The sequence below is a fragment of the Nematolebias whitei genome, chromosome 14 (genome assembly GCF_014905685.2).
Source record: "Nematolebias whitei isolate Nwh7 chromosome 14, NemWhi1, whole genome shotgun sequence".
In the NCBI taxonomy this organism is placed as follows: Eukaryota; Metazoa; Chordata; class Actinopteri; order Cyprinodontiformes; family Rivulidae; genus Nematolebias; species Nematolebias whitei.
Genome location: NC_056511.1, coordinates 6733447 through 6749081, shown reverse-complemented (window position 1 = coordinate 6749081; position 15635 = coordinate 6733447). Strand labels below are relative to the sequence as shown.

The following is a 15635-nucleotide window of genomic DNA, read 5'->3' as shown; positions in this document are numbered from 1 at the left end:
GGGGGACTGTTCAGCGATTTGTAGACATACAGGAGTATTCTGAACTGGATTCGAAGGTGAACCAGTAGCCAGTGCAGTGAGGCCAAAACTGGTGTAATGTGCTCTCTTTTGCCTGTACTGGTTAAATATCGGGATGCTGCATTCTGGACCAGTTGTAGTCGTGCAACGGAGGTCTGACTGATACCAAACAGGAGTGAATTGCAGTAATCAAGCTTAGATGTAATGAATGAATGTATTACTGTCTCCAGGTTATTTTTGGACAATATGGGCTTCAGTTTAGACAGCCGCCTCAGTTGGAAGAAACATGATTTAACAATCATGTTTACATGATTGTTAAATCATGTAAACATGATTGTTAAATCATGTTTACATGATTGTTAAGTTTCAGGGAAAGGTCCATTATCACTCCCAGATTAGTGACTCTTTGTTTTTCTGACAGGGTTGGGGTGCATTCACACCAGCCCCGTTTAGTCCGCTTTGTAGCAAGCAAAATGAACTCTATTCCTTGACGGATATTGAGTCCCTGGGAGACTCTTTTTAGAGTTGCTGGCCCCATTTAACCCAGTCAGAACCAGGTCATAATTTCATTATAATCCCGTCTCTGAGCAGATCAAAAAACACAGGGTCAGTCTAAATAAATATCCTAACAAAAGAAAATTAAACTTTACAAGAGTAAGATTCAAATGAAAGTGTAAATCATGTGAGGACATGTCTCTTTAAGAAACAGAGTCTGTGTGAGCAGCTCATCTGCTCACACAGACTCATGTTCGTGCTGATGTTCAGCGTATTGTTTTTATGCTATTAGTGCTTAGTGTATATTTAGTTGATGCTTTTCTTAGTTCATATTTTTAGTTCATATCTAGGATATTATTACTATTTTTTTTTTACATTTTATTGTTGGATGTAACTGGGACCCTGTGTACCACATGTGGTGCGAACGACAATTTTTTATTTTCTTTTTTTTCATTTACCCTTTATTTATACAGGTAGTCACATTGAGCCACGAGAACTCATTTTCAAGAGAGACCCGTTTAGGGAACAGAATCTGTATCTATATTAAAGAGAAAGTGGAACTTCTGGACAAACTTTAAGATCGCCGTACCTATGCAGCTGTTGCTGGCCGCCTACAGCCTGGTTGTCAGGATGGAAGCTGCATTGGTCTTGTGGATTAATGATTGCAGAAAAAAAAAACATCACTTTGGATACCAACACCAAAGGTGAAACAACTTTACTGTTTTATTATCTCTCAGCAAGCAGCCCGGAAGAAGAGAAATGGCGATGTGAATGAGGAGCGGGGAGCGATTTGGATTGAAAAGTGTTTCTCTGCATGGAGAGGCTGCGTCCGCAGACAGCAGAAGTTTGTTAACACGACATTCAAACATCTGATCTCTGAGCCAGGGGCCTACAGGTCTGAACAAGTTTTTAGCGTGGACGAAACGGGCCTGTTCTGGAAAAGGACAGTGGAAAAGGACAATCTCACACTTTCATTATGAAGTATGAAGCCAAAGCACCTGGTTTCATCTCATCTTCATCACCTTCAACATCATCACTGGACAGCTAATTCTTCATCTCCACCTCTTCTTCATTTTCATATTCTCTGGTGAGTACCCATTTAAGATTAATATTTTTAAAAGTTAAGAGTTTAGAAAAATGTTAGGCACATTGCAAAAGTGTGGGAAGGGTTTAAAACACAACATGTACATGTATATAAATACTAAAATAAACTACTAATTACTACTACTACTATATTAAATACTAAAATAAACTACTACTTACCAATACTAATACTTACTACTATTACTTGTGTACATAATTTTGTTCCATATCATGTACCACATGAGATGGCAATGACAAAGTGTACTTGAACTCGGATTACTGTATCCATACTTCACGGTTTTTCACTTATTGCTGGGGGGGGGGGGGGGGGCAGGGTATGGAACACCCGCGATAAACGAGGGACTACTGTACAGTACTCTGTTGTCTTGATCTAGGCATATGCACAGTTTCAAAGGGAAATCCAAGCATGTCTTTGTACAAGATACACCAAATGTGTAAAATTATGTTTGAGAGCTGGCAGCCCTGAAAGGAACAGCTTCTAAAATAAAGGGGTTTTAGGTTGTTACTTTTATTTATTTATTTATTTTTTACAATGTAAAAAAGAAACAATGAATGTTCAAATACTAAAAGGGCACTAACATCTGCTGTTGTCTCGTTGCAACCCTGTCATTGATTAATCATTTAGTAAGTTAAGTTACAAACCCAAATAATATTTATATTTACACAAAATGTTCCAAAAAAGTAAAGTTAGCTTCATAAAAACAATAACTAAACTTTTACAAATATTGACATTGATCTCAACATACAAACCTAATCTGTAGAGTTGAACACAATCTTCTCCACCAGTTGCTGCTTTCATCTGGTCAGCTGAGCTGCTGGCTGGAAGATCTCCATCTTCCACTTGGTGCTGATGAAACTGAGAGGACAGAGGTTTCTCTTCATCATCCTCACTCTTCAAATGAACTGCAATGAAGGAGAACCTGGTGTCATCAGTCTCCTCCTTCACACTGAGCTGCTCTACATCCAGACTGATCCTCAGTTCCTCCTCTTCCTCCTTTATGTTGAGGGTCTCTGGGTCCTTCTGGTCCACACCAGAACTCCGTTCTTCAGGAGCTTCTTCTTTAATCAGCACCGTCTGATGAACATCTGCAGGGAACACTGAAACACATGAACAATAAGGACAGTTATAACTTTATATTCACACAAACATCACTGGTGTTTTCAATGAGTTCACTGATCAGCTCAAAACAACATCTAATGCTGGACGTCAGAAAAATGTCCTGAAACTAAATCCATAAAAGAGAGAGGTTCTAATGGCTGACTCCCAGAAGATGGTAAAACATGTAGAGGTGGAGACATTTTTTTTGGCCAGACAGTGTAGATGGCATCACAAGAAAGACCATTATGAAGAAATATTGAAGACATCAGCCAGAAAGTTAAATCTAGGGAGCAAATGGGTCTTTTAAATAAACAATGACCGTACGTATTCTGCAAAATTAGTAACAAAGGTGGCTTAAGGACCACAAATAAAATTTATGTTTTAGTGTATACACCACAAAACCCTTGATCTGACAGAAAATCGGTGGACAGAGCTGTAAAAACGTGAGCGAGCAAGGCGGTCTAAAAACCTGACAGTTCTCTCAAGACATATGAGACAAAATTACAACAAACTATTGTTAGAAACTCAGAAGGAAATCCAAACTGTTTGATTCAATCATAGTTTACAGGCAATGTTACCAAATACTAAGAAAATGGATGGTTACGTGTGATCTTGAAGAGAGCAATCAACCAATTATCTAAAAAATTTTATCTAATTTTTACATTTGGGCATTTAACAAATAATATATATAATTTAGAGAATCCTAAATGACTTATAGAAAAAGTTTAGCCACAATTAATGGCAGTGAAACAAAATGGCAACAAGCCTTTTTAAATGTGTAAATAAACATGTAGTTTTGACGTTACATCCCCACCAAAATTCAGCTCAGAGACTCACCTTGATAACGAGCTTTTAGGACCCATCAACAAGGTTCTGGCTGGATTTTAAACGAAAAAAAAAGTGACGAAAGTGCGACAGCACATGATGCACACGGTCCTCGAAAGATGCTAAGTCACGTAGCTACAAAAACCGCAGCTAAAATACAGCACACTAAATAAGATGAATGTATTTATACAAACCTAATGTGTGCAGACGATCTCTGGGGTTCAAACCAGCATCGAGGATTGTGTTTTGTTGCATTTTTTCTTTTAAACGAGACCGTTCCTCTTCATAACCTGGGCCTGTTTTGTCCAGAAACTCCGACATTTATTCCGCTGCTGCTTCCGGTCATTGTTTAGCCTGATGTCTCCACATCTGTTAGCTTTCGTTGATCTAAAGTTTCCTTTAACACTTACTGAGCCAAACTCGAGATGGCAGATTCACTGTAAACGTTACAGAAACTTCATAAATCGCTAAAAAGTAAAGACAGTTCGTCTGAAGCTAAAGCTAGTGAGCGTTAAAAAAAAAAACAACAACAACAAGAGTGACGACAGTGACGAAAGAGCGCTGAATCGGAGCTTGATTCGTTTGGCATGAGTCACGTGATAAATGACGTCAGAATAGCTGAGAGCGCCTAAGTTGCTGATTTGACATAAGATTCAATTAATTTCAATTCATTTTATTTATATAGGGCCAAGTCACAACAGAAGTCATCTCAGAGCAGTGTACAAAAACATATAAACATATACAATAGTCCCTCGTTTATCGCGGGACCACGCCCTAGGCTGCAATTACACTCATTCATCAACTATATACTCTCAATCTCCCTCCTTAAATAAACAATTTCAATTTAAATACTGTAACATTTTAAATGAACAATCCATGAAGAGCTTTAGGACCACGCAAAAAAAAATAAAATAAAATTACATTGTCACCCTAAGAAAAAAAAATAAAAAGCCATAAAATTACGAGATTAAAGTCATAGTATTATGAGAATAAAGTCTTAATATTATGAGAATAAAGTCGTACAAGACTTTTTTTTTTAACAGCTGTCGTTAATTTTTTTTTCCCACGAGTCGGAGCCACAACACAACCTGCCAATCAATCTAGTAGGCGTGTCAGCAAATGACAATTCCGAAACTAAATGAGTCGTAATATCTGAACTCCGACACGATAAAGCAGGGTTTACTGCATTTTAACTACGGTAAAATGAAGAATGTTTGTTAAACTTTATTGTAATTGATGCTCTTACGTGTTCCAATACTGCCACTTGCTTTTGTGATTTTGTATGCTGCTTCTGGGATACATATACATGATGTCATTATGTCATGACTTTCATTTTTGTTTCCGTTTGAAAACGGCGCTCAGTGAGAGAAACTGTGTAATCTGTTAGCACATCAGCATCAGATTATTATCAATATCAGGACTTTGAATTTGAACCTGCAAAGTAAGGTGGTACATTCAAGCTCTCTGCAGGTAACGAGCATATATCTTCAGATTGGAAATTTGCTGACACGCCTAACGGATTGATTGATAGGTCGCGTCATGGATCCGACTCCTGGGAAAAAAAATTAAGAATCCAGTGTCTCACCGAACTCCTCCCACATCCGAGCTTTTGCCTCTGCAACAGGTAAGGCTGTGGACCGCTTGGCCCTCCGGTACTCCTCAGCTACCTCCGGAGTCCCACCAGCCAACACGGCCCAATAGGACTCCTTCTTCAGCTTGACAGCCTCTCTAACCCAGGGTGTCCACCACCAAGTTTGAGGATGGCCACTACGAGAAACATCAACAACCTTGCGGCCACAGCTCAAGGCAGCCACTTGAACAATTGAGTCGCAGAACATGGTCCACTTGGACTCAATATTCCCCGCCTCAGCTGGGATGCAGTTAAAGCTCTCCCAGAGGTGTGAGTTAAAGATCTGTCTGACAGGTTCTTCTGCCAGGTGTTCCCAGCAAACCCTCACTACACGTTTGGGTCTACCAGGTTTGTCCGGCATCGTCCCCCGCCATCTGACCTAACTCACTACCAGGTGGTGATCAGTTGACAGCTTAGCTCCTCTCTTCACCCGAGTGTCCAAAACAAAAGGCTGCAAATCACATGACACGACTACAAAGTCAATCATCAATCTACAACCTAGGGATTCCTGGTGCCAAGTGCACTTATGGGGACATCCTTATGTTCGAACATGGTGTTAGTGATGGACAAACTATAAATTTGTTTGATAATTCTTAATGTTTTGTGAAGTCAATTTTTTTTTTAAGTTGATGTCTTTTTTGAAAACATTTGTATGTTAACACATTGCCCTGGATTTTTTTATGTTGCATATATAGTACAATATGCCCAGTTTTGTTCTGTTTTTTTTCCTTTTTTTTAAATTCATTTTTATTCTTTGTAACTTTATAAGTATGCAGTGTGAACACATAATGCATGTTATGGTACCTTGTTGATGATGACTTTATAATAATAATAAAAAAATAAAGTGTGGCACCAGGTGTCTTCAATATTGAACCTTTTCACAATATTCTAATTTTCTGAGATACTGAATTTGGGGTTTTCATTAGTTGTCAGTTATAATCATCAACAATAAAAGAAAAAAACAATTGAAATATATCAGTCTGTGTGTAATGAATGAATATAATATACAAGTTTCACTGTTTGACTGGAATTACTGAAATTAATTAACATTTTAATGATATTCTAATTTTATGACCAGCACCTGTATATCAAAGCAGTGGGAAATGGCAGGAAAAATGGATGTAACAGAAAAGTGGAGAACAATCATTGAGGTAGAGGGAGTTTGGCTGGAAAAGTGATGATACTTTATTACACCTTACCAACAATCCAGTTATAAAGGTAATCTGTGGAAATAAAAGTACAAATCATTACCATATTTTTGGGGACTGTCAAGTAATTAAAACTTATTTGAATGAGATACATATCTTTACAAGATATTGGAAGTCTACTGCCTCTAGAAAGTAAAGCATTTTTTAGACTCATGCCTGAAGGATGGCCACAGAAAAACAAATATTTGTTTAATATTTTATTAGCAAAGTGCAAAAAAAGTCCTCACAAAAAACTGGTTTTCACTCGAGAGCCCAACGTTGAACATATGGATGGAAATCACAATGGACATATACAGGATGGAGAGAATAACTGCAGAATGACGAAAAAGACCAATTTACTTTATGTTGGAAGAAATGAGGGCAGCACGGTGGCGCAACTGGTAGAGCTGCTGCCTCTCAGCGAGCAGGTCCTTGGTTCAAACCCCGGTCCGGGGGCCTTTCTGGGTGGAGTTTGCATGTTCTCTCCATGCATGCGTGGGTTTTCTCCAGGTACTCTGGTTTCCTCCCACAGACCAAAAACATGCATGTCAGTCTGATTGGTAACTCTAAATTGTCTCTAGGTGTGAGTGAGAGAGTGAATGGTTGTTTGTCTCATTTGTCTCTATGTGGCCCTGTGATGGACTTGCGACCCGTCCAGGGTGTACCCCGCCCCCTCGCACAGTGATTGCTGGACATGGGCACTGGGGACCCACGTGACCCAAAATGGAAAAAGCGGGTAAAGATAATGGATGGATGGATGGAAGAAATTGAAGGTTTATATAAAATCACACCGACCCGATCTAGACAATTTCTAAATGATATATTGATTGTAACAAAAAAATCACTTTCACTCCCTTTGTGTTGTTTGTTGTGTTCCCTATTTTTGTTGTGCAAAAAACAAACCAATCCAAAAAAAAAAAAAAAAACGGGGCATTTAAATGGATACTTTACAAATAATTGGAAGTGGATGGACATGTTAAATATGTTTATAATTATCAATCAAATGTATAAATAAATAAATAAAAATAAAAATCTTGTTCACATTTAGGGCTGGACAATAATTCTATATCGATATATTTCACAATATACTTTTATTATTATTATTTTATGAACGGTGAAATTAGTTTTAAGCAGATTTTTGACATTTCGATACACATTACGCTATGATTACAGCGTTTCACTGACGCATTTCCTTTTCTGTTCGAGTTGAAGCGGTTGCTTTTGTTTCAACTCAAACAGAAAAAGCTGCGACACAACAACGTAAGTGCATGGTGACATACACTATAGCTGGAAGGAGTTAGCACTAGCAGGCTAGGCTAAAGCTCCAACGCACAATAAGTTTTCGCTTCAAAATGAGTGCCCATGACCGTCAGAATGTGACTGAACAAGCTTTCACAAGCGAAGAGAAAGCAGATGACATAACTGATAAGAGAAGAAAGACTAATTTGGCGGTGTGGAAGTGGTTCGGCTATCTAAGATCTGATAAACTGCAAGTGTGATGCAAAATGTGTCTAAGAGTCATTCCAACCAATGGTGGGAACACATCTAACTTGTTCCACGTTTCCACTCGATAGAATATGCTAAGAGTCAGGAGATGAAGCACAATAAAAGTTTGAGCCAACGTATCCCTGAAACAACACCCCCAGCTGTATCAAAAGAGAAACCCATGCAGCAAACGTTGTTTATAAAGTTAAAACTATTAATACTGAAGTTGAGAGTTTTATGTTTATTTGATGGTGATTTCAAATTTCTTTGAAAGCTAAATACAAAAGGTGAACATTAATTTATTTTTATAGTTTGTACAGTTTTTCTGAGGCTTTTATATTGTTTATATCAATATCTGAATTATAGTTATCGACATAAATTAAGAAATATATTTTGACAAAAGTTTTGGCCATACCGTCCAGCCTTATTGCATTTATAGCTGAATCAACACATAAATGTTTAAATAATAGACAACAAGAAAACTTTCTACAGTATGCCTTATACAGTCTGTTCTTTAAAACAAACATACTTTTTAATATTATGGTAAATTAAATACTAAAGTTATAAATAAAATCTTGTAAATATACTAATTTTATACAAACTACTATATTCATCAGGAATTGTTATGTACACAAAAAATAAAATGTTGAAAACTCACACCTAGCATCTCAGCTGCTTGAGTGCTGGTGTGAAAAAATGACACTTGATATTAAAATTATTGAAAAAAATTAATTAAAAATAAAATAAACAAATGGCTTTCCACAGTTAGTTTCAAATCCCTCAGCGCATGAGCTACTTGGTTTGCTATACTGGCACCTCTCATTGCTCTTCATTGACAATGATAATTAGGATCACAAAGCTTTTCCACATAGCTGACTTGAAGGCAGGTCTTCAAGCTCCTCTGTTTCATCTGAACAAAATCTGAACATGCTTTACTTTGGTGTGGAGAGCTTCAGAAGGTATGTTCTACTTATCATAGCAGTTAAGAAAATGCACTTGAATAAATAGTCTGCCTGCTTCTAGAGAGGTGACCAACATACTTTCCATTAGCATCTCTGTACCTGTCCCTAACACAATCTGTGACAGACTGGTAAAATAAATCTACAATTACACCTCTAACATAAACACACATTACTGTAAAAAAAAGTGCAGTTACGGAAAACAATTAATCAAACAATAATTTTTACAAAACACCGTAGACCTCTAACATAAATACATACATTACTGTAAATAAAAATTAGTTATGGAAAACAATTATGAAGTCATTTTTACAAAAAAAACCTTAGTGCTGTTTAGTTTCGAGTTTGAGTGAACTCTTGTGTCTTTAGAAACTGTCTTAATATTTAGAACTGAACTGGTTCTCCTCCTGTGTGGATTTCCAGATGACTGTTTAAATTTGAGTTATTTCTAAACTTTTGTCCACAAAAATCACAAGCAAACGGATTTTGGCCAGTATGGATTATCATGTGTGTGTTTAATTGAGACTTGTGTCTAAACCTTTGTCCACAAACATCACAAGCAAATGGTTTTTGTCCTGTGTGGATGCTAATGTGTATGTTTAAACTTGACTTGTGCCCAAACCTTCGTCCACAAACATCACAAGCAAATGGTTTCTGTCCTGTGTGGATTCTCATGTGTCTGTTCAAACTTGACTTGCGTCCAAACATTTGTCCACAACCATCACATGCAAATGGTTTTTGTCCTGAGTGGATTCTCATGTGTGCGTTTAAAGTAGACTTTTGTCCAAACCTTTGTCCACAGACATCACAAGCAAATGGTTTCTGTCCTGTGTGGATTCTCATGTGTCTGTTCAAATTTGACTTTTGCCCAAACCTTTGTCCACAAACATCACAGACAAATTGTTTCTCTCCTGTGTGGATTCTTATGTGTTTGTTTAGACATTTTCTGTTAAATCTTTTTCCACAGTCATCACAACTAAATGGTTTCTGTCTTGACTGGATTTTTTTGCTTAAGCCTTCAGTTTTCTTCCCTCGAAAACATTTCTCACTAACCAAACAACTTGTGGACTTTATTCTTGAATGACCTGTCTTGTTTCTCTGAACGGACTCCTTGTGGCGAAATTGTTTCTCACACTCAGAGAAGCTGCAAAATTCGTTGACAGTGTTTACACCTGACTCGTGATTCCTGCTCTCCTTCCAGTCTTTGACACTGTCTTCAGGTTCTAATCCAGAGTCTGATGAGTCTTTCAGCTGAGAATCAGGATAATTTACATCATCCTCATCCTCACTGACTTCAGTCTCTGAAGAGTTGGAATCATCTTCATTAATATTTAGATCTGGGTTCCTGGTTGTTCCTGCTCCTCCACAGTCCTCTCCACCAGTTGCTGCTTTCATCTGGTCAGCTAAGCTGCTGGTTGGAAGATCTTCATCTTCCACTTGGTGCTGATGAAGCTTCATGTGTAGAGGCTCTGGGTTCTTTTGGTCCACATCAGAGCTAGCTTCTTCAGAAGCTTCTGCCACAAACAGCGTCATCTGATGACCATCTGCAGAGAACAATAAAACACAAACATTAAGGACAGTTGTAACTTGATATTTACACATAAATCACTTGTTGAGTTCATTGATCAACTCAAAACAACATCTATAATAATAATAATAATAATGTGTTATGTGTTGTCATCACTGTATGTACCCATACAATGGCCAAATTGTCTCTCTGCATTTAACGCATCCACCCCCAGGTGGAGCAGTGGACAGCTATTGGAGGCACCCGGATAGGGTGTGCTGCTCAGAGACACCACAAGATGTGCAATGACTGGGGATCAAATCTGGGACTTTCTGGTCCTGAGTTGGCTGCACTGCCTCTACCCTATCTCGGCCCCACAAATGCTGGACATCAGAAAACCTCCTGAAACAAATTCAGTGAGACAGATATCCTGACTGGCTATCAGAAGATGGTAAAATAAATAGAGAAGACATGTCAAGATAAAGACTAGCCATATTTCATGTATTCATCCTCAATCTGTCCGAGACGTGCTGTAATTCAATTCAATGTGGTGCACCGGCTGCACTGGTCCAAAGACAAGCTGTCCAAGATTAAAACTGACCTGGATCTTACATGTAATCATTGTAAACAAACTCCAGCTAAGCTCTTAAACACATTCTGGACTTGTCCAAAACTGCGGACCTATTGGCAATCTATTATTGACACGTTCTCTGGCATATGTGGAAAAACTGTGTACCAGTTACCATTCATTTCATTGTTTGGGGTGGCCCCTGTGGATGCATCCTTAAGCAAGTGCGAGAGGAATATGATTGCCTTTGGCTCTCTTCTAGCCAGGAGACTTATTTTATGCAGATGGAAGTATCCGCATCCTCCAGCATATGAATGTTAAATAAGAGAAGTCATGTATCATGTTCATCTGGAAAAGATAAGATGTACTTTGAAAGGTTCTGTCAAGAAATTTTGCCACACTTGGCAGACATTCGTGTCTTATGTTCAAAATATGTCAATGCCTGTCTAACATGTTCATGTCTGTCCACTTGATTCGATGTGGGAGAGGATTTTGTTATTTTGTTGTATGTTTTGTTTTTCTTGTGTGTAGATTCTAAAGAAAAAAAATCAATAAAAAGACTGATTAAAAAAAGAAATATGCTGCGGTTGCACTTCTGCATTCATTTACAATAACAATGTAACTTTCTGTTCACACTCTACACCTCTGACATCAGGTACAACTCACAATCCTGCATCTGCAGAAGTTTTTGGATGACTCTGTCATTGTGAGCTGCATCACTGGTGACCAGGAAGCTGAATGCCGAGGTGTGGTGGATAGAATCACCTGCAACTCAACGTTGGAAAAACTAAAGAGCTGCAGGTGGACTACAGGAAGAAGACCAGCCCCCCCCCCAACCCTATCAACATCAAGAGTACTAAGGTGAACATTGTGGACTGCTACAAGTACCTGGGGATCCACTTGCACAATAACGTGGACTGGACAGCTAACACCAACGCCCTCTACAAGAAAGGGCAGAGAAGCCTTTTTCTTCTGAGAAGATTCAGGTCTTCTAACATCTGCAGGACCATGCTGCAGATGTTTAACCACTCGGTGGTCTCCAGCATCTTCTTCTACACTGTGGTGTACTGGGGCAGCAGGGTGAAGAAAGCTGATGCTAACACACTCGATAAACTCATAAAGAGAGCTGGCTCAGTTCTGGGAGTGGACCTACAGCCTCTGACAGAGGATGCTTCGGAAACTGCTCCAGATCCTGAACAAGACGTCACACCCCCTGCATGACACAATGGACTCTTACCACAGCACCTTCAGTCGTAGACTGAGACCACCGAGGTGCTCCACAGAACGACACAGGAAGTCCTTCCTCCCTGTGGTTATCAAATTTTCAACTCCTCCCCTTTTCTATTCATAGAACAATAAAATTAATCCTGCACCACAAAAAACACTTTAATGTTTCTGTCTGCACCTGTTTTGGACCTTAATTGTTGTTATTTTTATATTCTCTGTTGTTTTTATATCTTGTGTGATTCCTTGTGTATGTTCTTTTGTATTGAAACTCTGGCACAACAATTTCCTATAGGATCAATAAAGTTATATTTTATCTTAAGTTGTGTATAACATTAATCGGCAGCAACAGCAATTCATGACAATTATTTGTGTGTGTTGCTCTAACAGCAACTGCGCACACACTGTCACTCCTCTAAATGAAATAAAACAGCGGGACAAATCCAACACTTTTATGCCACACTACCTTATTTAGGAGAGTCTCCAACTCACATTTCTCTTTTTCCTGGATGTAGACTTGATTTATGATCAAGCAGAGAGGATAATCAGAGATGCAGAGCATACATGAATCTATTTGTATAATTAAAAAAGGAGGTGGGTTTTGGGAGGTGTCTCGTGCGCTCGGTTCTACGTTGATGAGGATGTAGAAAGGAAATTTATTTCTATTTGTGCATATGCACAGCTTCATAACTCAAAATGTTTTAATGGATACCATTTGTGATTTAGGCATATACATTTTTTTAAAGAAAATCCATGCATTTGTATATGAGACACCAGATGTGTGAAATGAGAGCATGAATGTTGATTGTAGATTGTTAGCAGCTCTGATGCTAACGGCTACTCCCTCCCTCCATCCATCAATCCCCTTCCGATTGTTCTGAAGTCGGGTCGTGGGGGCAGCAGCTTTAGCAGGGTACTTAAAATATTATGTGGTAATTTAAATTTTTGGTTCTTTGCTTTTAACAAGCGGAAACATTAGATGTTCATATATTCAAAGAGCACAGACAATTGATGTTTTAATGTTGTAACGTGAACGTAATGTTTTGTTGGATCAGCAAGCTAAGCTAAAAACACAAATGATAGTTGTACAAGTTCTTCTTAAAGACCGAGTTTGTAAGCTTAATTAAAACTGTAACTAAAATGTTACAAACAGTTGATCCAAATTTACAAACCTAATCTGTAGAACTGAATGTCTGCTCTGCCACAATCTTCTCCACCAGTTGCTGCTTTCATCTGGTCAGCTGAGTTGCTGGCTGGAAGATCTCCATCTTCCACATGGTGCTGATGAAGCTGCGAGAACAGAGGTTTCTCTTCATCATCCTCACTCATCAAAGGCACTGCAGCGAAGGAGAACCTGGTGTCATCAGTCTCCTCCTTCACACTGAGCTGCTCTACATCCAGACTGGTCCTCAGTTCCTCCTCTTCCTCCTTTATGTTGAGGGTCTCTGGGTCCTTCTGGTCCACACCAGAACTCCATTCTTCAGCAGCTTCTTCTTTAATCAGCACCGTCTGATGAACATCTGCAGGGAACACTGAAACACATGAACAATAAGGACAGTTATAACTTTATATTCACACAAACATCACTGGTGTTATCACTGAGTTCACTGATAACTCAAAACAACATCTAATGCTGGACGTCAGAAAAACGTTGTGAAACGAATTTAGTGAGACAGACATCCTGACTGGTTATCAGAAAATAGAGCTGACAGGTCAAGGTAAAAACCAGCCACATTTCAAGTACTGGTAAAATATCCAACGGCAGGTGTATGCAAACAACTAAAACTACAAGCCCCAGAATGCACTGCATGGAACAGCCAGTCAAAACTGAGTCTTATCTAAAAGCAAGAGTTATTTTTTTAATGACCTTGAACAGCTGATGCGTTTTTATACCGCTCATCTGGACTAATGTAACCCCCGTTTGATGGCGTTAGCTGCGGCTCGTCTTTTAACACAAACAAGTGCGCACGTCCATTCATAGGCTCCGTTTGTTTTAGAATTGATATAAAAGGTTTATTGATTACCTATAAGGCTCTGAATGGACAGGCTCCTGTATAACTGTCTTAATTCCCTCCAGATCCCTTAGATCTAATGATCATTTGCTTTTAATAGTCCCAACAGTTTGTTTTATTTCTTCTTCTCTCCAAGGTGGCAGCGCACAGCAGCAGCAGCACAGCGGCTTCTCTCGCTCCCAGTGAAAACACATATTTTTAAGCGTGTGCTGTACAACCGAACTGAACTTTTAGCATAAGAGAAACTGTGGCTTCAAAAACAGCAGCGATGGACCACAATCAGAGCTACACTTGGTAGAATGCAGCTGCTTCAGATATCAGCGTGGATGTATCAACTTCAATACCATGATTCCCCAGACCCTGATGGACAAACTACTCACACTAGGACTAAGCCCCTTCCTATGCAACTGGGTCATGAATTTCCTAACGAACAGGCTAAAGTCTATGAGGATCCACAACTTCTCCTACTCCACAATAATCTTCAGTACTGGCTCCCCTCAGGGCTGTGTGTTGAGCATCCTCCTGTTCACTCTGCTCACATATGACTGCGCACCTACCCATCCAAGCTGTCATTTTGTACAGTTTGCAGACGATGCAGCAGTGGATGGATGAATCACAAACAGTGATGAGTCCAGCTACAGGCAGGAGGTGGAACACCTGGAGAGCTGGTGCAGGAAGAACAACCTCCACATCAATGTGAAGAAGACAAAGGAGATGATCGTGGATTCCAAAAAGAGCAAACACACCTACTCCCCCCCCCCCCCCAGCACACAGGAAGATCTGTGGTGGAAGTGGTCTCTAGTTACAAGTACTTGGGTGTGCACCTGAGGAAACAACACTTCCAGTCTGATCAAGAAGGCACATCAGTGACTCTATTACCCGAGGCGGCTGAGGCAAGCTGAACTGGGAATTTCAGTCCTCGCCTCCTTCTACAGGTGTGTAGTGGAGAATGTCCTGTGCTTCAGCATCAACACGTGACACGGATGCTGCAAAGCTGGAGAGAGAAAAGCTCTGGAGAGTGGTGAAGGCTGCACAGAGGACTGTTGAGTCAGTCTCCCCACCATCACAAACATCTATCTACACCTCCAGATACAAAAAGAGGCCCACCTGCATCCTGAAGGGCCCCACTCACCCAACACACACACTTTTTGCCCCGCTCCCCTCAGGCAGGAGATTGTGGAGCATTAAGTGTAGAACCAATAGACTGAGGAACAGATTTTACCCTGAAGCTGTTACTCATAAACATCTAACCAGAAAAAAGTAACTCTAATGCCACTTTAATTGGACATTTTAAACTTTATCTGTGCTGCTGATTATCCATGCTGCTGGTTTCTTACCCATTAGCTGCTATATTCATACCCATCTGCTCACAATAGACTCATGTTCTAGTTGCTGTTTAATACACAGTAGTATATTACATTATTACTGTTTAGAGTATATCTTAGATGGGAGAGGGAAGGAGGGGGGAGTGGTGGTGGAAGGGTTAAAGAAGGTGGACCTGTGATCGGAAGGTCGCTGGTTC

At 39.4% G+C, this 15635-nt stretch overlaps 2 protein-coding genes across 2 annotated transcripts in view; both read right to left on the bottom strand.

Moving 5' to 3' along the window:
• The window catches only part of LOC119420801 (zinc finger protein OZF-like), a 10486-nt gene extending 4954 nt beyond the window's left edge, over positions 1-5532 (bottom strand). The window contains exons 1-2 of the mRNA XM_037688228.1: positions 5517-5532; positions 2368-2715 (exon numbers count right to left, since the gene is read on the bottom strand). Coding sequence (XP_037544156.1) covers positions 2368-2715; positions 5517-5532 — 364 coding nt within the window. The remainder of the gene's footprint in view (positions 1-2367; positions 2716-5516) is intronic.
• A 3631-nt stretch (positions 5533-9163) lies between these two features.
• On the bottom strand, positions 9164-14686 carry LOC119420800 (zinc finger protein 37 homolog). The gene is made up of 3 exons (XM_037688227.1): positions 14671-14686; positions 13274-13633; positions 9164-10346 (listed from the first exon to the last, which is right to left on the bottom strand). The coding sequence occupies exons 1-3, from the start codon at positions 14684-14686 to the stop codon at positions 9187-9189; spliced, it is 1536 nt and encodes a 511-aa protein (XP_037544155.1). The 3' UTR covers positions 9164-9186.
• Between the last annotated feature and the right edge of the window lie 949 nt (positions 14687-15635).

What these genes read in the sequence shown, in the direction of transcription:
- LOC119420800 (XM_037688227.1), bottom strand. An exon ending in CATTCAGTTCTACAGATTAG is followed by an intron (nt 10,347 to 13,273) that starts GTTTGTAAATTT and finishes TGTTCTCTGCAG; the next exon opens with ATGGTCATCAGATGACGCTG.